Source organism: Lutjanus erythropterus, chromosome 9 (genome assembly GCF_056507025.1).
Source record: "Lutjanus erythropterus isolate fLutEry1 chromosome 9, fLutEry1.hap2, whole genome shotgun sequence".
Taxonomy (NCBI): Eukaryota; Metazoa; Chordata; class Actinopteri; order Lutjaniformes; family Lutjanidae; genus Lutjanus; species Lutjanus erythropterus.
The window spans coordinates 37,924,974-37,948,508 of record NC_139325.1 but is presented as its reverse complement, the minus strand read 5'-3'; the positions used below and the strand labels follow the sequence as shown (position 1 = coordinate 37,948,508).

The following is a 23,535-nucleotide window of genomic DNA, read 5'->3' as shown; positions in this document are numbered from 1 at the left end:
CCTGAAGGTCAAACTGGTCAGACTGGTTTAAGTGCTTTAAGTGTTCCCAGGCCCATTAAGACCAACAAACATCACCAAAGAAGAGACAAAGTAATCCCTCCTCCTCTCTCCTTCTCCTTCTCTTTCTCTATCCATCTCTGTCTCTTTTGTCATCCCATATTCGGGCACATCTGGACACCTCAGTGGGCGTTGAGCCTGCGAGCTCCAGGTAACGTGTCCGTCTGTGTGACCTGGAGGTCCGACCCAGTGAGACTGTTCAGACTGGTCCCAGCGTTCTCAGGCACATTATCCCATTAACACCACTGCCAACAAAAACAAACTCCACAAAGGAGGCTGAAATCCCCGTCCCCCATTTCACTACCTCCTTTTTTTCCTCCTCTTTCCCGACTTTTCTCCGACTCTACCCTCTTCTCACCCTCATCAGTTCTGTTTTTCTAACTTTCTCACCTTTTCATTGCGTCTACACCTTCTTTATCCCCAAGTTCCTCCCTCTATTAACTCTGCAGAGAAGGAGGGAGCCCTGCTCTCATTTTTTTTTTTACCTAAATATGCTTCACTTTTATCAACCTCTCCTTTATTTCCTTGCCAGTTTTCTCCTGCTGATACCCTTCTCTCCATTATGTTCCTCCTCTCTATCGCTCTCTCTTTCTCTTGTATTCATCTCTCACTGGATGAATTCCCTTCTATGGGAATTTATATGCTAAATTTCAGGACTGCATACGCAGCTGCTGTGTTGCCAATGAAAGTGTACTTTGCGTGTATTTGAAGGATTTTAAATTTTTTCCACAAGGCGGCAGATGAGGGTTGAATACTCCCTGTACAACACCAGAATATTCTCCTTGAGAACTTCATATTTTGCACAGTGTAAACATAAATGAATCTGCCAAGAGGATAATTTTGGGATTGTATTGGGATTATATATGGAACACAATATCTCAGAAATGCTTGGAGGGAATTTCTTCAAATCTGGCACAAACATTCAAGTGGACTCAAGCATGAACTGATTATATTTTGGTGGTCAGAGGTCATGGTCACTGTGAACTCACAAAACATGTTTTTGGCCACAAAAAAATCTGAGTTTAATTGTGAAAAAATCAATCAAGATGTTGGTGATTACGTAGGGGTTACATCCAAATATTCTTTTTGGGTTACCCGGCAGAGATCTGCATGTCTGTACGTCACTCTTCTCATTTTACCTACATTTATAAAGTGGCATCAGTTACAATACAGCATTTATTATACAAGCTGAAAAAAGTTAAAAGTTATAGAGAAGGACACATTATTTTCTATACAGTGAGAACAGACAATACGTTCTCACTCTCATCAAATATAGCAAATATGGTGGTTTAGGTCAGTGTCCCTCTACTATCAGTTTTTCAATAATAAATATGCAACGTCTAAGTAAACTTTGAAAATAAAGGCACAAAAACTACTTGGTTGTAGGTTTAGGCACGTGAACGACTTGGTTAGGTTGAGGAAAGGACAATGTTTTGGGTTCAAATAAGCACATTACTTACATTTGTCCACCAATCCACCCCACCTCCTGCACACGTGGACTTTGTCGTTCTTTATACCACACCATTTGATGTGCCTGACTTCAACAGCACATTAAAATATAACACTTGAGGGTCGCTTTCAGAAATGATGATGCTTACAGCATTGCAGTGTGAAGAAGCTGCACTGTTTGACACACGGGGAGCGAAAATTATTGCAGTTTGTGGCCTCTGTTTATGTGGCAGTGCAAAGATCAATGCAAGCAATGTTTGTTTCATTTCAAGCTGGTATTTTGCCGACCTTAAATGCACTTGACCCATCTGTTGTCATTTGGTGCCGGGTGCAACACATAGAGTGGATAACTGGGAGGAGAGGCGCAAACAGATGCAGGCTTCATTTAAATTATGGAGTTCAAAGAGCAGAGTCTTAGAAGTTTCCCTGAGAATAGTTGTTTGATTGTATCTCTGTCTGTGTGTGTCCCCGTGTGTGTGGCGCAGTGTTGTAGCTGTCCTCCGGTTATAGTACTTGACAGCTCAGGTTAAACTGAGTACTGACTGTTTGGAAAAGGTGAAAGGTCAAGAGAGGTGGAGATGGGGATCAATACCGCACAAGTAGATGGGGAAGGAGTGTGTGTGCTTGTGTTGTGTGTGTCTACCCTTTCTTTGCCATGTGCAAATAATATAAAAAAGCAAAACACTGAGAGAAAAACAAATCCAGAGGGTAAATTTGTTCAGAGACATTCCTGGTCTGCTACTGCTTCACCTGTGCGTGTGTGTGTGTGTGTGTGTGCACATAATCACACATCTCTTAACATCCAGAGGCAAACGAGGGAATCTGAGGTTACCATCGGTGTGGTGTTAAACGCTGACCTTTGACCCCTACAGGTCAGGATCAGGTTGGATCGCCGCCGAGGGTCTGATCTTAAACACAACTAACCCGATCTTCGCTTAGAGAGACAAAACGTCTAACAGGCAGAGCTTTATTTTTAAAACTCACTTCTTTGAATTCAAAACGAGCATTAGTTTCTTTACTGGATTTGCATGTTTTGATTTGAGCTCCATATGATGATGATGATGGTTTGGCAACACGAACATGGAAAGTGGCGCACAGACGACTTCACACAAATGTTGAAAATTAGTTTGGTCGAAATGGAATCCACACACATTTCTTTCTTAGATTATGACTCAGCTTTTAACTACACTGTCACATGAGAACTGAATGTTGAAGCTGATTAGAAAAATATTTTTTATATTTTTTTTAGGAATGGGAATCACTTCAAATTACTTAAAATTTTAGAAACATCACAAAAGGTGTAGGTTTACTGACAGAGACGCAACAAATTCAAAGGCTAAAGGCTAATTTATGCCAAACATTAGATAAGGATATGGAGCCTTTTGTCTGCACTTCATCCATTTTTCTGCATGTTTTCTGAAAGCTTACGGATACAAACCAGTGGGAACAGTACCACCAGTAGTCATGTTGGCAGCGTGGAAGTTAAGCCAAAAGTCCAAGCGAGACACAACCACGAGACACGACGAAGATGATTTAAAAATTCCAAAAGTATTGGAAATAATGTTCATCATCAGTTAGATATTGAAATGGATTCTGCACTGCCTCACACTGCCTCTTCCTCAAAATGTACTTTATTACAGCCTCCACCAGCGCTGACATGTTTGCTGGTGTGAAAAACCTTTGACTCTTCTTCTTTGGGGTAACTTAGGACTCTGCACCCTTTAGTGTATTACTTAACATCCATGCCAATGTAAAGGACGTGAGGAAGTATGTGGGTAGTGGTGGTTACATCATCTGAAACGCACATATCTATTTTCGTACGCAAAGGGAGCATAAATGAGCCTTTAGTCAAGGCTCTGTTGTTAATACGGCAATACATTTGGTGAAGAACGCTTTATGACTTCAGACTTGTCAGTCTCGACTCTGGACTTGCCTGTCTTGACTTGGACTTGAGTTCAAAGGATTGAGACTTTATTTTTGACTTGCAAAACTGTATCTTGGTCCCACCTCAGAGAGTCAATCGTGCACAGGACTGTGTATGTGTGCGAAGAAGGAGAGGAAGAGTGGGGCAGTTAAAGGAAAGAGAGGATGTGGACGAGGAAAAGAAAGAAGGAAGTAGACAGAAGCAGCGGGCAACATGAGAGGGAAGAAATAAAGACATCGGGGGACAGCGTGACAAATTAAAGAGAGGTAGCATAGGAAGGAAAAGATGGAATGAGGAAAAGAGGAAAAGGAGAGAGAGTGAGAGGAGAACAAAGGAGGCAGTGTGTGGTGAACAGGGGATTGAGTCGCCATCTGAGACGAATAAAAACTGGAATAACAATAAAAGTCAGAAGGCGCTACCTCCCCTCCTCTTCCTCCCTCCTCCTCCTCACACAACCACCCCCCGAACACTAAACAGCACGTGCACACACAAACACACACACACACACACACACACACACACACACACACACACACACCACCACCACCACTTTTGTTGTCCTTTGTTTTCTGTGACAAATCCCTTACAAATCGCTTATACTGAACACACACACACTGACAAACATCACAAAGAGACAAGTGTGGATGCACACTGAGCAAGAGAATCAAAGACATATGGGACGACAGCAGCACACACACACACACACACACACACACACACACACACACACACACACACACACACACACACACACACACACACACACAGCAGCTGTAGCAGAAGGACAAAAACACATACAGTTCAAAGTTAAGTGTACGTTAGTTTGTTGTGTGCTTGCATCTGTGCATGTCTGCATAAAGAAAATTAATTGAAAGAGAAAAAAAGCAGGTGAGAGACAAAGTGTAAGAGATAAAGAGCTGATGAGAAACAGACAGGGGAGGTGTCACAGCAGCAGTGTTGTTGTTATTAGTGTTGCTACAATAGTGTTTCTCCAAATTGCTGCCACATTTTTCCCATAACACCCGTGGCTTTGTCACAGCTACTTGTGTCTGTTCCTTTTCTTTGGTACTGTTTATGTTATGCAAAAAAAAGGTTTGAATGAGTCATCAAATGACATCAGAATAAATGAAAGGGTAAAGGGGAAACAGAAGCAAAAGAGAAGCCATGGGTGTGTACTGACAGCCTGTTCTCACTCCCAACGTGTCAAACACAGCAGCTTGATCGGTGCCCCTATAATTCAAACTGTGGTGCTATAGGTGCCCCTCTGCACCCCTGCAGTGATATATTTTGACGTGCAATCGAAGTCAGGTGACGTAATATAAAGAGCAAGAAAGTTTGCATATAAAGGAGTTACGCTGGATGGATGGGTGAAAAAAAATAACAGGACTTTCACCCAGGAGAGTTTGTGTCTGTGTTTATGTGAAACCAATAGTCAATGCTGATGTTAACATATGTGTACGTAAGTTACAGTACATATGTAAACTTATATAACTAACGTGCTTATTTTAATCTAAACTATGATACTTTCCTCCACCTAACTATGTAGTTTGTTGATTGAACCAGACAAAAAAAGTTTGTGCCTTTGTTATGAAAGTTGACCCAAACATTGCCTTTGTGTTTCCATCCTCCATCCCATCAGCAACAGTTTCAGTGGATGCAGAAGTGGTCTGTCATGTCAATCTATGTACCTTATTGATTTAAGAGTTATTATTTCTGTAAGTCGACTTAAAACAAAAAAGGAAGAAAGTTAAATTTTATTGAAATACAGGCATTGCGCCACCCCCAGGGGGGTCTGTTCCCCCAGTTTGGGAACCACTGACTTACAGTACAACAATCTAAACAGCATTTATTGGCATGTTCGTGGCAATTTTTCTATCACAGTTTTTCTTTATCAGACACATAAAGATCATGTCCCCAGTCTTAAAAGTCCAGTGCATAAAATTTAAAGTTTGTTTGTTGTGTTTTTTTGGCAGAAATGGAATATAATATTCATAAGGATGTTTTGAATGTTGTATAAACATCTGCATGTTGCACATGTTGCATCGCCATGTTTCTATACACCGTAGGTTCTCCTACAGGGTTGGAGGGGGAGGCTGACATGAGGTGTTTGCAATCTGCAAGCACCACTAGATGCCAATAAGTCTTACATATTGGTACTTTATTCTCATTTGCAAAGCTCTGAGTGCCTTGATAGTTTTTCCAGACAGAAACAGCTATTAAAGACACCACAACAACCTGAACTGCTAAATAAAATTAGAGATATGAGGATTGATTCCAGAGTGTCTGGAGCCAGGCTAGGCATTTGCACCTCAACAGTGAAACATTAAAATTAATGAAACATTTCCTGGTCATGGAAGTCATTTTTTTTTAACTGCTTTGTATTTTTATTGGTGTAGGATTTACATCTGCGTACATACTGTACTTACATACAGTTTACACCAGGCAGTATTCCATCTGCAGCTCAGCCACTTCCCCTGCAATCCATAAAGCAGGGGTGCGATTTTCTGGACAAAATCACAGAGTAAACTGACCGTGTGACTGGGATCCAGCTCCTCTGAGCCAAGTCCCTGTATTCATTAAAACTCACGGAGCCTCCATTAATTTATTTGTTCCTAATTTTCCAGGACTGTAACGGATGTGAAACACTCTGTTTGGGCCAAATCTCACTAGTAAGGGTCAGCCACGGTGGTCCTGCTGCTTCAGTCCTGTGCCAGGCCATTCTGGGCCAAAGCGGGCCAGTTAGGGGTCACTTAGGTAGAATAGAGTGGAGAATAAAAGAAAAAAGAAGGCAGAAAGTGTGTGTGTGTGTGTGTGTGTGTGTGTGTGTGCGTGTGCGTGCGTGTGCGTGTGTGTGCGTGTGTTCAGTGGCTCTCATGTTTCGCAGTAGAGAGCTGTTGATTGACTAGTGCAGGCCAGCGCCAGATTTCTGTGTGCAGGAAGACAAAAGAGCGTGACATAAACACACACACTCATTCACACACACACACTTATTTCACTCCAAGTGTGTGTGTCTATATTTAAACAGTGCATTGGGATGACACATGCATGTGTTTAAGCTTATGTGTCCATGGATATGTATGTGATAGTATTTATATGACTGTTTGCATCCATGTGAGTGTGTGTATGTAAATGTGTGTGTGCACGCCTGAGAGAGGCTTCTGAATTTGACCCGTTTGACCGCTACCTAAACTCATGTAAACAAAGTGTCTCTTTAGTGGTGTAAACGTGACGGTGCAGTGAGTCACAGCCTCTGATCTTCCATATAAACAGTGAAGAAAAAAAAAAAGAAAAACTCTGCAGGACCAAACCAAGCAGACAAATCAAGAAGCTTTTTTTTAATCCTTTTTGGGCATCTTCTCCATGAATTTACTTTTGATTAAGTTTGAGTTTTCATTGGCATGCTTCTCACTGTCTGTTCAGACATGGAAGCTATCACTGCTCATGCAAATTACTTCCAAAACCAAACTTTTTCAGCTTACAGTTTATATCGCTTGCTCAGAGGTGGGAGGTAGAAAATGGGAAACGAATGTGCAACTTAAGTTACTGTAGATGTACGGTAACTGGCTGAAAAACAAACTGATAATCAACCTTAAAACTATCTAAAAACAGACAAATTTGTAGTAAATAATGTTTACTGTTGATAAGCCATGTTTATTTAGCATCATGTTGGAGACGAGAGAAAGATGTAAATAAAAAGAAAAAGCAACCACACACAAAAAAACACAGAAACTCTTAAGTAAGACTATTGAATAAGAAAATAAAAGCCATTTCTTTTATTTTCTTTAGGGTTGAGTCGCCATCTGAGACAAAACTTTAAATAAATTCATCGAAACTTTAAATAAATCGACTGCAGAGAGAGTGAGAAACTAATTTATGAGGTTGAGAAGTTTACAGCTTGCCGTGTTGTTGCTCTTGCACTGTTCTGTGTTCAAAGATGTCCAAGTCGACTCACAGTCTTCTTGAGTGATGACTCGGTTCACCTTTTAAGTGGTAGAACTAACTAACAAAAACAGTCATCATAATTGATGAGTCCTCCTCCAGCCTTCAGTGTTGATTGGCTAATTCTTATGACGGGTAAAAAAAAAAAAATCAGTTATTGCTGTGAGCGGGGACTGAGCGACTGTTCTCATTTTTAGTATTAGTATTATTATGATATTTACCAGTGCTATGGTGGTGACTATGGACAGAGAGAGGCCGTTAAATCAGAGCCAGGTGCATTTTTAAATTAATTCAGCCCTTTTCCTTTTTGCTTATCTGATAAATTATCCAAACCATGACTCAAAACTGTGATACAGTCCAAACCATGAGTTCTGTGATCCGTTGCACCCCTAAACCAAACTGAGTATTTCTAACATGTGAGAACCCATCTGAGGCAGCCAGTGTACTGTTGTGTGCTACATGAGTGAAAGGGCAAATATGGACAATGTCCAGATCTTATTCTTAGGTCATTATCTGGAGATCACATGTGAAAACTGATTTAGTATCAGTTTTACTCTTTGAATAAAAGGCTGATTTCCCCTTTCTCAAGTCTTTGTCATGTAAAATGCATATGGCCAAACTCCCCCTTTTCAGAATATTAATGGAAAAAAATGCAAATAAGGAATCTAAGCACAAACACAATTTGCAGTGCCAACATTATAGCATGTTTGGTAAAAATGTATGACAGAAATAAAATACTAAACATATGGACAGGGACATATTGAAGTAAAGAAAAAGTACATACGAAACATGTGCACTATAAAATATGCCAAAACATGAAATGTAAGTCATATAAAAAATGTGTGTGCATTATTAATGGAGGAAGCTGACACAAGAATTTACAGGAAATATACTGCGTGTTGTGCAGAAAGCCCATCCTGTTTGAATTAACAGTTGCAGAGGTCATGTACAGTATATGTACAGATAAGAATGCACTGTGGTAAAGCGCATTACATTTCAGCACAGACGCATCATGAATCATGGGAAAGAAGTGGTCAGTTTGATTCAGGGCTCACAATAAATGGATGGTGTTCCAACCGCCTGAGAATGCTGCTCACATCTTGAAATCATAAATTCACAATCCATACTGGTCCTTCTCAAAAAACTTTGTGACTGCTCCTCTCTGATGGATGATGGTTTCCGCAAACGTCAAGAGCAGTTTTGAAGGAAATGAATGACATTTTTCTGGTACTGATCCAGCTCCTGTGCCTCTGTGCACAGCTTCAGAAAACTGCCGACACCATCCACGCTGTGTCAGTAAGACCTGTTGCATTTTATTTGACATGACCTTATACTGAATAAGCTCTAGTGGGATTTACACGCCTAGCAGTGATAATGCTGGTAATTACAAGACAATTTGGCAGCATTTGGTGATAAATTCTAAACTGCAAAACTCAAACCAAACCAGGAGGTCCAGCAATAAGATTCCTGTAGTGCTGAGAGAAATATCCTATCCTGAAATGTAAGAAAGGAATTTAAATTCATTCCGCTGATGCAATTACTGAAAAGATACTGGAAAGAACTTCATACTTAAAATAAAGATTTTAAAAAGTAATAAAATAATATATATTTTTAATTAAACAAAGCTAATCATTGCTCTTTGGCTCAGGTGGTGAGGGGGAAAACAACAGTTACATTCACGAGCACTTGCTTTTCTTCATGATCGGAGATTTGGTCATTTCTTCAGATGAAGGAAGACGATAAACACTCTTCAACTGCCTCAAAAGGTATTTCAAGCCTGTCCAGTACTCTCAAGGACAGGTTGATTTTGTAGCAGGAGATACTTGAAAATTAGTCCAAAGTGTACTGGAGGACATGGACTGAAGGCAACAATCTTTATTCAATGACTAATGTTTCAATGCTAGATGAGTCTTAATCAGAGTCCATGAAGACGCATCTGGCATTGAAACATTAGTAATTTCTTCAGTGGTCCGGCAGGCAGTCATTATTGCATCACTGTCATTACTGCCTGTGGACATGGCTTGTCCTGATGCAACAGCACCTTCAAAGGAAGCAAGCTGAGATCTCCTTTACGCCATGAAGGTGAAATTATTGATCGAATGAGCACAGAACGACCTCTGTCCAATTTTCCGGGCTGTTCCAGAATCTGACGGCATGTTAACAAAGGCACTTGAAATCTGGCGGACATGCTCCTCCCTCCTGATTATAACAACAGGAAAAGATGACAAAATGATTCCAGGTAAGATGGAGGCAAATGTCGACATCTGGCAGCTTGGAAAGCCAAACATAACAACACAACTACAGCAACAAAAGTCTGGACTGATGCTCATACTCAGCTTCTTAGTAATGAGTTCTTAAAGGGATAGTTCACATTTTTTGAAGTGGGCTTGTATGAGGCACTTCTACATAGTATACAGTATATTACCTACAATAGATGGTGGTCAGCACATTGTGATACAGAACACAACATCACTGGACTTTTAACTATATGCATCACTCTGGTTTACAGTGTTCTAATAAAAGTTAGCCTACACTGACGTTACAGTGACTAACAGATAGAGACCATAGAGACACGACGAGACAGGAGGTGACTGGTACATGATTCAGGACTTATTACTGCCGGATCGCTGTCACACACTTTTTAATTTGATAAAGGCCATGGCGCACTGCTTCCTGAACAGATTTCACAAACAGCAGACAGATTTATTAGTAGTTAAGCTTTTGAAATCATGCTAAAGTCACACAACTGTTATCATAAAATCCTGCAGTTGGTATGTTTGCTTTCAGGCCACAAACAAACTGCACCACTTCATCCACTTGGAAAGAGAGTCTGACCGTTTCAAGTGGTCCCAGTCCATTTGTTAGATCAGCTTCTCAAATATATAAATATCAACATTCAGTCTGTTAAAAAGAGCTAGCTGAAGACAGTCTGGAGGCAGCTTTGTGCATCCATCTGGACAACTGAAGGAGAGCTCTACTGTGGTAACGTGACGACCGACACAAAGTAGCTAACAAGCTAACGTTAGTGTGGAGGAACGTTTATGTGTTGCTAGGCAACAGTCCAGGCCCAAGCCAAATAAACAAGTTAATAAACCATAAATCATAATCTCTTGTCACGAATTATTGTTAACTAATAAATGCTGTTAGTTTAACTGTCATATAAAAGCAGTACTGCATTTCAGGTTGTACGTTTGGACAGAAAATCATCATAGCTGCGGTTATTTTTGGAATACCCAGTCTAATGGCAAGGTTTACTTGACTAAGGTAGGTTTTGCTGCTGACCCTGTCCACAGCAGTTCATTGTTTAGCCTCCATGCTGGTACTTCTCTCTGCTTCTCCAAACTGAGGACGTGCTGATCGCCCTCTATTGTAGGAAATACACTGACTATGGAGTACCTCATGCAACCCCACTTCAAGTATTCCAAAGTATACCTTGAACTGAAAACCACAGAGACAAGAACAGCAGGTTTAAAGGATTAAAATGACTGAGGCTTTTTGTCTTAAAAAAAAATCTCTAACCTGGCAGGATAAAACACAGACAGTTTTCTAATAATGAAGCTACTCATGAGTCACTTGACTTTTCTTTCCAAGTCATGGTTTGCTTATAGTTTGACAGCTTAACAAAAAAATGCAACAAAGGAAGCTCCTCCACTGTTGGTTCAGACTACAGAAAACAAACTGTAGGTGTGATCTGACACAGCCAGCGTTAGGAGTCCATATGTAAACCAACAGGCAGAGCAAGGCACCAACACAGCCATGGTTAGAGGTTTAACTCTCAAAGGGCCCACAGATTTTAAAAATGTGTGTTCTCATGGTGTTATAAGGAGCCTCTGATAAAAAAAAACTCCTCCAACTGGTTTGCATTACACACACTCTGTAAATTTAGGTTTGCACGTCAACATGCACACAAAAGGTGGAAAGAGTCAAAGAGAGGAAACAGAGGACGTTCAGACTTGTGCAACAGCTCAAACTGAATGGCAAATGCTGTGTTACAGGATGGGTGACGTCCTTTTAATGAAGCCACAGCCAGTATCAGTGTTTGGGGTTAGGAGGTTGTGTGTATGCAGTGTCTGTGTGAAGCAGATCAAAGTTACCGCCAACTGGTCGAGGTGACCGAGTCTCCCCAACAGCCAGACGACAGAACACACAGTGTAAAAGGCTGATAAGGGCTGAACAAATACACACCAGCACACACCTCTCACACACTCAGTCACTCCCTGTGTGTGTGTGTGTGTGTGTGTGTGTGTCTGTTCAGACTGTGGAGGAGGACGTGATGAAGGAGTGGAGAGGAGCTGACAAACTGTGTGCCTTGCATGTATGGGTGTGTGTGTACATGTGTGAATGAGAAAGTGAGTGACAGAAAAAGGCTGGGAAAGAACAAAAGTGATTGATGACAGATGATGGAAGATCTTACACAAAACCAGCTGCACAAAGCAATGCAAGACTTTCCTTTAAAAAATGACTGTATCAAACTGCTGTAATACATTAGAATAAACTGAAGTTAGTTTTGTGTTTTTCTTAGAATACATCATTAAATACAGCCAATCTATTTTTTCTGCTGTTTCTTTTATCCAAATGAGATCCTTAAAATTTAGTTTTGGTTGCCAGATTTGATGTGTTGTATATAAGACTATGAAGGGGATGCACATAGCATCCTAAACACCTGTACAACACAATGCAGTCAGCCCTTCATAAATGCAACAAGGTGGACAATAACTAGCTGAGTCCACCAAGAATGGCTGCGTTGCATTCGGGTCGCTGGAGCTATGCTTATGATTCCACCAAAAGCGCAGCATTGCGTTTCAGTTCAGATGTGGCGCCCCAAAATTATGTGCCATGTCTGTTTTGACGGATGCCGAGTCAAGCGGTACAAAGCAGATCGAGCCTGGGAGGAAGTCAGACACAGGAACAGCAAAGAGAATATGTTCATTTTTCAAAGTAAAAGACCCTGTATTGATTGGCAATCATAAAAATAGACAAAAAATAGTTAAATTTGTAGCTTTCTTACAGATGGTAGAGGCCTTAGCAAGTCAAAAAAAATGAGCTGCTCCACTTCTGAAACGTTAATGTTGGAGGGGGGGATCAAAACCACAATGCAGATCTAATGTCATAGACCCAAGCCGAGTAGAATCAAAGGAGGACAGGGAGATATATAAATTCAAAGAAACACAACTACAGACACACACACACACACACAAAGAAAAGTTGCTATAGACTCACCCATGGGCTCCAGGACAAACTGGTCCTGAGTGACGGCCAGAGGAGGCTGAATGCTAATGGTCAGCTTAGAGGACTGGACAACAGAACTGGCCTTCACCTTCACCTGGAGAGAGAAAGACAGGTTATAGAAGTGAGACAGGGAGGGGAAAAACATGTCAAGATGTGTGGAGAAAAAAACAAAGAGGAAAAAGACAGGCAAAAAAGTGCAGACAAATAAAAGAGGGGGCAAAGATGTGATGAAGGAAAGAGAAAAGAAAAGAACGATGAGTTGGTGAGGAAAGCAGGGAAACTCTAGTCTCATGTGCAGTTATAGCTCACCTGTACGGTTACTGAAGGGACGGACAGACCGTTGATATCTTGGATAAGAGCTTGCTGCAGACAGAGACAAAGGATCTGATGAGTCTGACTGTGTGAATGCTTGTAAATGTGTAAATGTGTATACATACTGTATATTGTGTGTTTACCGATTCACTGTCCATGCTGGAGGACACAGTAGCTGTAACAATCAGGTCCTCCTCAGTGTCAGCTTTAGGGAGGATGTCTAAAACGACAGAGGAGTTTTATCCCAAAACATTGGACAAAAATGTTCCTTAGTTGATATATCACAAAACAGCTAATTAGATTCTCAAAACCAGAGCTACTTTGCAAGCAAACATCTTAAGATAGCTTGAAATTAGTTAAGTCTGCAAACATTATCCAATCAATCTGTAAGAAGAAGATGAATCAATGATAATTTTCATTACTGGTTATTCATTCAAGTCATGTAAATGGCTGAAATACCACACCACCCTCTAATACATGTAATCTAATCTGAACAGTTGTCACAGAATCTCTACTAATCCTAAATCAGCAGTCTCATACCCTGAGTCCTGGTGGCCTCTCTGATGAACTTCTGCAGCTTCTTCATCTCAGCATCGACCTGCTCATAGTCAGCCTCCCTGGCGTCCACTTTGGGGGTGGAGAAGAAGGACGGGTCCGTACCCATGTAGGAGCACAGGAGGTGACCATCGGAGCTCAGACCAATCACGACTCCTTTTAACTCCCTGAGGAGAGGAGAGGAGAGGAGAGGAGAGGAGAGGAGAGGAGAGGAGAGGAGAGGAGAGGAGAGGAGAGGAGAGGAGAGGAGAGGGTTAATTCAAATGTAAAAATGGTACTTTTACCTGGTATGTCCTTTTAGTTAAGCATTAGTGCTTTATTTCTCATTCAAACTTTCATATAGACTCAATTGCCAGATTAAAAAAACACATTTACATATCAGTCTGAAGTTTTTAAATGCTCTGAGGGAAACAGGATGCAAAGGTCAGTATTGGTTTATGATATGGAAGGAGACGGAAAGAAGGAGAGCATGAGGAAATGCTGAGTGATGCAATAATGTATGTTAACTCTGTGTATGTGTGTGTTAACTGGTTGCAGATGTGTTGCAGTTCCAGTCCAGTGAGGCAGTATTACACACACAAAGCTCACACACACACACCGGGGGTTCAGGTCTAGAGCAGCGGCTGGCTCCACACCTGCACAGGAGGGTGTCTGAGGGGGCATAAAACTTTCACTTTAACTGCTGCGGAAACACTCACACACTCAGTCACACACAAGCTCACAGGAACCGTTTACACTTGTCATTCCAAGAGTCTCGTATTCGGATAAATTCCAGATGATATTTAAGACACTTTTATTTACACTTAGACACAGATATTTGTCTCACCAGAGGACAAACACAGTATGATTACAATCCATCTTGGTTACAGTGTTATCTAACAACTAATGTCTATAAAAAGATATTTGCATGTGAATGCAGAATCTGTAGGGATGATATGTCTGGTGTTGGAAGTTTGTAATCCAAGTAGTATTGACCAATCACGTTCGAGGTGGAACACACTAGCTGAAATGCAGTCCTGGTATCATCAGGAATCATCTGATGAAGCTTATGTTATATTTTGGGGCTTTTTTGTTGCCTTTATTGTCATAGGAAGGGGGTAGACTGAGTGAGTGTGTGTGTGTGTGTGTGGGGGGGGGGGGGGATTACATGTAGCAAAGGGCCACAGGCTGGATTTGAACCCACAGTTGCAGCAGATAGCCTCGGTACACGGGGTGCACACTCTAACAACTGATGTACAGGGGCACCTCTTATCTGCATTCTTATGCAGATATCTGTTAATAGAAATTAGCCTCCCAACTCCTGGCCCGGATATCCATTATCTGGACATCTGCTGGCAACGTTGTCCTCAGAGGCCCTCAGAGGCTAAATTGTCATCAGATGATAACGAATGGTTTCCAAGATTGGGTAACAACTATCCATAACCAAACACAAACACATGAATGAATCTTGTAAATGAACAAAAATTTTGATCACCTTCACAGGCTCAGACTCACTTTATCACCCGTACAGATCGATCAGTGGTTAAACTGATTAGGGATCAGGTAAACTTGTTGCAACTTATATTTGATCGTATGCAAAGAAGCCATTTTTCCTCGTTGCTTTAATGAGACACAGAACAATAACTGATTTTAGTGTAATTTTAGTGTAACTGCTGTTATCACAACGACAGAGATACAGACCGCAGACGTAGTTGGTGCTGCTGTCAGTGTTCGTATTCTCCCTCCTGACTCCCTTTTTGATGGGTCTAATACTTGTTGGGACCTTTAAAGTCTATTTTCAACATCAATTTATGCATGCCAAGTTCTGACTTTCCACAGGTCTGTTTCAGATCGAGTCCAAATTTGGACTTGTAGTTGGTGTGGACAGTTTAGAAAGCCAAAGAAAGCCTGATCATTTAATCCGCGGTTGGCAGAATTAAGTAATAAAACCCAATACCGCCTCCCGAAACACAAAGCAAAGACTCCTGGAGCACTGCTGTAAATCACAGATATTCACAGTGACCTGCTGGAGTGTTTGTGTGTGTTTGTTTTGTGTGCATTGGTGTGTGTGTGTTCCTGTCCGGCACTCTGTGCAGTGTACCACCGACACACACTGAACAAGACGATGACTATCAAGTGCTTTAAAACAACACAGCCTCAAACTAAACCAAACAGCTACCCAGACACACACTATCTGCTGCATCTAAAACACACACAAACAGAAACCACATCATTTTTCAGCCATGTTTGTGTTTTGCGTTGTAATTGTATCAAATTGCGGTTTGATTGGAGTTGCTTGGAAAAAGATAAATGATTGGCAACAGCTGGCCCCTCCCTGCTCTGCTTTGATTGGCCAGCTGGAAGACATTGTCAGGTCATTTCCTGTCAAAAGCCACACACTGGATTTCACAAGCTGATAAACACAACAACACACCTGCTGTGTGAGTGTATTTACCTGTGTTGTGTAAATGCACACATGTGTGTCTAAGTGTGCGATTACATCAGAAAATGACACAGTCCATCCAGTAACAGCATGTCTACAAGCTCTCTCCATGTGTGTGGTGTGGTCGTGTGATTTGTTGTTTCCATTTGAGATAAAACTTTTAAGAGCAAAACTCTGTTTGGAAAACCACTGTGTGAGGTTCGGCCTTGTGGCTACATAGGTCTTGTTCAGAACTGTATTAACATGCGCCCTGGGTGATCTGATCACAAATGGACAGGTCTGAGTACAGGTGTAAATGCACTGAGGATGCTCTTGAGATCCAATCGTTCAGACCACATTCTGAGGAGATCTGGGCGGCGTGTGACCACATTCTTTAAGCAGTGGGTGCACAAAGTGTATTGGGCCTCACTGAAGGACTGCTTACTCAGCTGACGTCTTGTAAGTATATCAGTTGGTCCATGTCATGCAAATTACCTGTTTGAGTTCTCTTACCTTCTGCAGATGTTTTGAAGACACTAGTGATCATAATATCCCCAGACTCCCGTAAAAAGAAAAACACACTATTTTGAAAGCTGCTGACTGAAGAGAAACTTTATATGCTTCATAAAATGTTCTAATACATTCTTAATTATTAGGGCCTTCTTGTAAATTTGGCAAATGTTAATACATTAAGTTATTTCTTTTTTTTGTCCAAAAACATTGTGTCCATTTGCCCCAGCGTTTTGGCTAATACTGTTGGGCTGTTTTGCTGTTTCGCAAACGTGTTTATTTGCATGAAACAGCAGCTGCCAAGGCTTAATCATTTGTGACTTCTTGTAATTTCGGCATTTAATTCAAAACATTAAGTTGTGTTTTTCCTTGTAAAAAACATTGTGCTGCTGTGAAGAGCAGGAGGGAGAGTGGTGCACTTGTACACACACTTCTTCTTTCTCTGGCTCTGTCAGTAGCCTTTCTTTGTCATCTGTGATGTGACAGTATCAGACTTTCACACAATCAGAAATAGTAAACATGAGGCTCATTGTGGGCTGAAAGAGAGGTTTAGTGTGGCACTGAAGAAAACAGAAACCAATAGTCAAATATTCATGCTGAGCGGCCAAATAGGCAGTAATGAACATTTAACTGACAAAATAGCTCTAGTGTTTTTTTTGCATATAGAGCAAGGAAGTAAGATCCAATTACAAGTAGTCCCTTGAGACACATCTAGAGATGTATTGTCATGTGTGAACTCATGTACACAGAGCTGTCAGGTTGAGATTGGATCACTCAGGACACAGTAATACCAGGTCTGAACAGGCTCATAGTGTGTGACATATGCAGTAGTGCAGAGGGGACACTGACCACCACACAGTGTCACACAGACAGCAACATTTATTCCTGCAGTGCCGGTTGTGAGAGCTAACCAGTCATGAGCAGCTACTGTCCAGCTCTCTGTGTTTCAGCTTAAAGTCAGGGAGCCTGGTGGAGCTTTAACAGTCACTAGAAGCCCATTTATGCCCCTTCAAAGGAGTTTAAGTGCATGTACCTGTGTTGTAGCTGGGAGAGGCGTGTTAAGCTCTAAATGTATCACGGGGGCCATGTGTTGTATTTGCCAGAGGAGAAGAATAAATCTCTCATTCACAATGTTGCGTCTCTGCTTCCTGGTGAAGACGTGCTAATCCTACCAGCAGCTATTAATGTATTAATAAGAGGTACAGTTGTACAAACTTAGGCAGCAGTAAGCCAGTGTTTCAGTGAGTGTGATGCTAACCTATAACACAACCAAACAGCTGACAGTGCACTGTTGCTACGCTGAACAGTATTTAGTGGTTTCATTCAACTCAATGGCGAGAAGGCTCTCTGTGAAATCGCAGAAATTTAGACTATTTTATTGTCATCACAGTAATGATTTGCATGAGAGGATGTAGGGCATCAGAATTACAGGCGGCTATAATAAAGGTGTGGATGTTGTACATTAAAATTCTTATATATATGACTGTGCTTCATCACAGTCAGTAAATGTTCTGAGTGTTAAAATGTGCCTGTGATGCCTTCCAAGTTAACAGCAAACTCATCAGAACACCCTCTCAGTCACCATGGTCTCTCACTCACATCCCACACACAAGGATTTGGATTTTTAAATAGAAATCTTTTTAACTTATTTTTAATTTAAATTGCAAAAAATTTGGTTGTGTATATGGTTGGGTATAAATGTCGCTGATTTTTCCAACTCTCTTAAAACAACAACAAAAAAAGGCATTAACAGATTAAAAAAACAAGGCAGCTATAAGTGATTTTTCCTACTGTAAATTCCTGTTGCAAAGTTTACTATAATGATATCCTTAATGGATACCAGAAGAGCAGCAGTTAGTTTTGTTACCTTGTATTTTAACTTCTTTTACATCTACTAAATAGAATACATAATTTCATAATATTAGCCTATCCTTGGAGGTTGCAGTAATGAGTCTTTTATGAAGGGGTTCTCAAGAAAACGGTCTTGGTTCCACTGTGGTTCAACTGTCAGTAACTCTCAGTAGGTTCTCAGATTTATCTCAGAGGAAACTGTGACATCAGATGTTACTCACGGGAAGTTGGCGACGCGAACGGCCACGGGCACAAAGGGGAGCTGGGCCGCCCACTTCAGAGTCACATCCTGGTAAACCAGCAGCATGTTGGTGTGGTTACCTAGCAACAGGTTGGTCGTGCCATCCGTCACTAAACAAGAACGGGAAAAAAAAATTGTTAGAAAGAAGAATGGAGGCTATTCACATTAGCTGTCTTTGGCCGGTTGTGTTTATGATCACAAAGACTGTCTTGAATAATTTTCCTAATAACACTTTTTGCATTAGCTAATTTTCTGAGTAACATACAATTAACTCAGCAGCACAAAAAACCTCCAGGGCAACCTTCTGGCTCATATTACTAAAACCACACATTGACAGCAGGAAAGATGTAATAGAAATGCCTTTGAATGTCTTGAACGTTACATTAGGACAAAATTGTTGTACGACTTTCCACAAGTAAAACAGCTTTCATCCTTCCTGGTTGTTTAATGTCACCTGTCAGTCTGGATTCAACCTTAGTTCAGTTACTTATTTTCAACAAGCACAAGTCTGCTAAAGTAAAGAAGTAAAGAGAGAAACTTGGGAAATAACCAATAATAATGATGCAATTGGCGCGTAAAGATCAATCTCTGCAATGAAAAGGTTTTTTCCGCTTCTTTTCTCCCCCATTTACTTACTTACATCTGTAGAGTAGTATGGAAATGCATGTGTGCTTGCATATGATGAATTTATTTATTTAATTTATTGGTTTATATATTATTATTCCCAGGTGCAAGTTTTTAGTTTTTTTAAAATTACAGTTTGGTGTGTATTTGTCAGGGGGAAAGATTTAAGAAGTTCAGAAAAGGGACGACACAAACACAAGACATTTCCTGTGTATTTTTGTTTTATTTTAGTTAGTTTTGTAAGTGCACGATATGATTTCATTTAGTTTTTGTTTTTTTTATAAAGTCTAGTTTTTATCTGTATTTTCATTAACTAAAATGTTTTATTCACACAGTTTTAGTTAAATATATATAATAACCAAAAGTTTGCATATGTGTTGGAGAAAGTGAGGCATTAGTATGACTATTTATTCTTTATTATCTTCCTATTTTTTTACTTTACTTAAATTTTATCTTTCTTTTGCACTTTTATTTATAATGTACAGTTTTTCTTTTAGATTTATGTTTCTCCATTGTAGGGTCTGAGAGTAACATAATTTCGATCTTCTGTATGTCTTGTACATATGTGGTATTGACAATAAAGAAACTTTGACTTTGACTTTGACTATGTACTGAAATAGACTGAAATGACTTATTCAGCTGACCTATGTTCTATTTTAAAGTCATAAAATAATAAATCATTGATCACAAAAACTAAATGAGGTCTAAACTCTGCGTCATACCTATTAGAAAGTACACAATATGAACTTAAATTTGCTGTGACGAGTGAACTTCTGGCTGGAAACCCAGCCTCGGTTTCACGGCAGCACAAATTCAAGGGTTTTGTCTCTGATTTTTAGCTTTGGGAAAAAGTGGTGCATATTCACAAATCCAACCACGGAGCACAGAAATAACAAATTCCTGTGGTGGGTGGCATTGCCCTTTAAGATGACTGCAACTTGGTCTCTCCTGTACAAAAAAAAAAAATCATCTCTTTAGGTTTCACATCTGGTTTGTATATAAAGTTTTGTCATTTAGATCTTTCATTTTTTAAGACAAGGTCAGCTTTAGGTGTATATATAACTAAAGTTACATATACACTTTCTCCTGTGACTCATGGCTAGAAACATTAAATATAAATACTACTTATGTTTTACTCCTTATGTTTCACACACACAAATGTCCAGTCCATCCCACCAATGGTGCAGTTACCACCTAGAGAGATCTGAGTTGACGGCCACACGCAAAACAAACACGCCTCGTCACACAGTTGAATACACGAGGTATAATATGGTAACGGCGGTCAGCAGGGTGGTACAGTACAGGGGTCAAAATGACAGAGTGTGTGTTGGTTCCACATCAAAGCAAACACACACCTTCTATCTCAGAATCAGCATTATAATTACAACCTAATTATAAAGTCTTGATCTACATTCTGCCATCATGTTTAAGCTGAGTATTTCCCAAACGTCAGTTCCTTTCTTACTATCTTTTCCTTTTTCTTTTGACCTCTCTGCCAACTCGTTTCTTTCAAGTTTACTTTTTACTGCTCTCTTGTTCCTTCCTCACATTTCTGTTCTCCTGCTCTTTTATGTTCCTCTTTATTCCCACCTGCTTTTCCTACCCCTCTTTTTTATCCTCCGTCTTTCATGTTTGGTTATGTGCCCCAAGTCTCACTCTCGGCTTTCCACTTGTCCTGTGTTTCTGCCTTTTCCCCATCCGTCTCTCCTCTCCCAAATGCCTCTCTTATCATTCTCAGAGGGAGAAAATGGTCACGTTTCCATCAACAGTACACAGGAATTTTAGTGCCAGGAACCACTTTTCCAGGAACTGAAAGGTTCCTATAGCCCATTGTTCTCTGCGGTCTAGTCTTGCATAGCCAGACCTTTGTAAAGCACTCAGCACCCCATACATTATCATTTTGCTTGTTTGTATTTCTCTAAACCAATCAAAATCGTCTTGGACGGTGCTATGCCCAGTATGCAGCAGTGGCAACCCAGTACGAAACAGTGACGGGGGTTTTGGTGCAACATTTGCACATCGGGAGGTAAGCCCAGGCATTAAAATGATTAAATCACTGCAAAAATAAAGGTAGCAGCTGCTAGCTTGTTGACGTTCATACTGTTAGTGACCGAAGTGCTAAATTGGCATTTTCAGTGTCTAGATCAGCATCTTGGAGGTGCTGTTGTTTCCCAGGTACTTTAAAAACGCATACAACGGATGCTGCGAAGCTGCCTGAAACAAATGTCAAATGGCAGGCTTAGACTCACAAGTGTGCATTCGGTGAGTCAGACTATGTGCTGTCTAAAGACCCCCAAGATTAGTCAAATTAGCTTCACTTTTGAGCCCGACTATACAGTTACTATGACTCAGCCAGCATAGTTGGTCCATCTCTTGTATTATTTCCTTGGTAACTCTGATGTGTTGAAGCACAATGAAAAAAACAAACTGGTTTGCAGCTGCAGATTTTTAAAAAAGGTCGCTGAAATAAAATGCTGCCAGCGATCAACCAATCAGAAATAATCCTGTACTTTTGGAAAGCACTACCCCCTGAGCAGGGACTTTTTTTGGGAGTAAAATAATGTCCAAGGAGTTTAATTTAGACTCTGGTCCCTGCACTGAAAACACACTGAGTTCCCTTTGTGCCTCTCCACTACATGCTGTCCAACGAAGGCGAGACTGCCCAAAATAATCCTATAAAATGATGGAGTAGAAAAGCAAGATCTTTCATCTCAGTGTTTTGGAAATGTTTACTGTATCTTGAGTGATTTCTACTACTTCATGTTCCCATTATTTTTCATTTTTATACTCATCAAGTCATCCCAGTGCACCATCTTGCCCAACTTGGTTGTCTTGTTTCAAGAAGTGGGGATCATAGCAATTTATTTTAAACCAAGAGATCTCATTGTGGACTGAACGCAGGAGCTGAACCAGAGCGTTCCTGATGAGCAGTCAAGCCAATAAAGTTATTTGGGAAAGAAAGAAATATACAGACAGAGGGAGGTAGACAGGGAGAGAGAAGGCAGTGGTCCAGCTGAGGCAGCTGTGCGGCTGAAGGCCAGAAGGAAAATGTTAGGAAACACTCCAGAGATCACTGCTGTCTATCCTCCTCTGCGCTACACTCTCAACTAGCACGGTTCTGTGGAGATCCACTAAGAACCCTTACTGAAAGCTGGGTGTCATCTCTGACAGCCACAGTGTCACTAAATGACGGCCTGTCAAAATAAACCCATGAGCACACATGGACACAGAAGACAGCAGAGCGATCCCAGGAGTTGCCGTCCTCCAGCCATGTGGGAATTTTTATGCGGCTCTGATTGTTGACAGAAATCACATCCCAATAAAAGCTTTTTTTTTGTTGCTTTGGCACATCATGTATTGAATTTATAGCTGATTTCCAAGAGCAATTTAAATAATCTAAATAATATCTGGATCAGATAGTGAAGGGCACTTTGAAAGCTGAGATATTTTAATTCTAAAATTGAAAACAGATATTAGTAGAAAGCTCTTGGCCGTTCATGCAATCCCTCAATCAATTCTCCCCTTTGGATCCTTCCTACAGTCTATTTTTTGCTTTTCTTCACATCCTTTTTATTTTCTCTTTCCATCTGTCAGCTCTCTAGTGTATTTCAGATCAAGTGTAATACTCTCACAAAAATGGTTCTGTGGTACATTGTTGCGTAAACCAAACCAGACAGAAACATTTTTGTTGCTCATAAAAATGTTGTTTATAGCTCCATGCTCAAAAGGTTACACACAGAACTTTTATTCTACTGTATTTAAGCACCGTTCTGGAGGTCCAACCATATCTGGGTAATTAATTTTGCTTGGGGTGATAAGAATCAGGCTGTAGAGAAGTTATACCACTTTCTTCCATTCCCTTCATATCAAAAAATAAACACCTGTAAAGCTTTTGTCCTTGGCTGCAAGGGTAAATAAATAAAGTCAGCAGAAATGAAGAAAGTGATGCCATTTTAGGGTAAAAAATGGGTTACTGCAATTTTATGCCTTCTTGTCCATTAGGACTGCAACTACGGGTGGGTGATACGACCCTAAAATATCCCAGTATTTTAGGGTAATCTGTGATTTTTGACGATATGACAAAACACTGAAATATATTTTTGGTTTAGATCTCACAATTGTTTGAGCTCTCTCTGTGGGATTTTTGGCTCCTCTCATACTCAACCAGCCCCATTTTACTGTGACAGTCTTCTTTGTTCAGTTCAGTTCTGTTTGTTCTGTTCATATTACTGTGGTTTGTTGTGCGTCTGATGTTTGGTAACTAAACCACTTCCACCTTACTGAAGTCGCTGAAGTCGTTATATTGTCATTATCACAATATTTTTTAATCACGAAAAAAGTCATGGTATATTGTGAATAATTTGATATGGCACACCCCTAGTTACAACTAACAATCATTTCCACTATTGATTAATCTGCTGATTATTTTGACAATTAACCGAT

The 23,535-nt window shown here is 40.5% G+C and overlaps 1 protein-coding gene across 2 annotated transcripts in view; it reads right to left on the bottom strand.

Annotated features, from left to right (window-relative positions):
• bbs9 (Bardet-Biedl syndrome 9) overlaps positions 1-23,535 on the bottom strand; it is a 210,753-nt gene that overhangs the window by 157,182 nt on the left and 30,036 nt on the right. For both annotated transcript variants that reach the window (XM_084727530.1, XM_084727531.1), the window contains exons 9-13: positions 18,449-18,578; positions 13,451-13,632; positions 13,054-13,130; positions 12,908-12,961; positions 12,590-12,692 (exon numbers count right to left, since the gene is read on the bottom strand). In XM_084727530.1, coding sequence (XP_084583656.1) covers positions 12,590-12,692; positions 12,908-12,961; positions 13,054-13,130; positions 13,451-13,632; positions 18,449-18,578 — 546 coding nt within the window. The remainder of the gene's footprint in view (positions 1-12,589; positions 12,693-12,907; positions 12,962-13,053; positions 13,131-13,450; positions 13,633-18,448; positions 18,579-23,535) is intronic.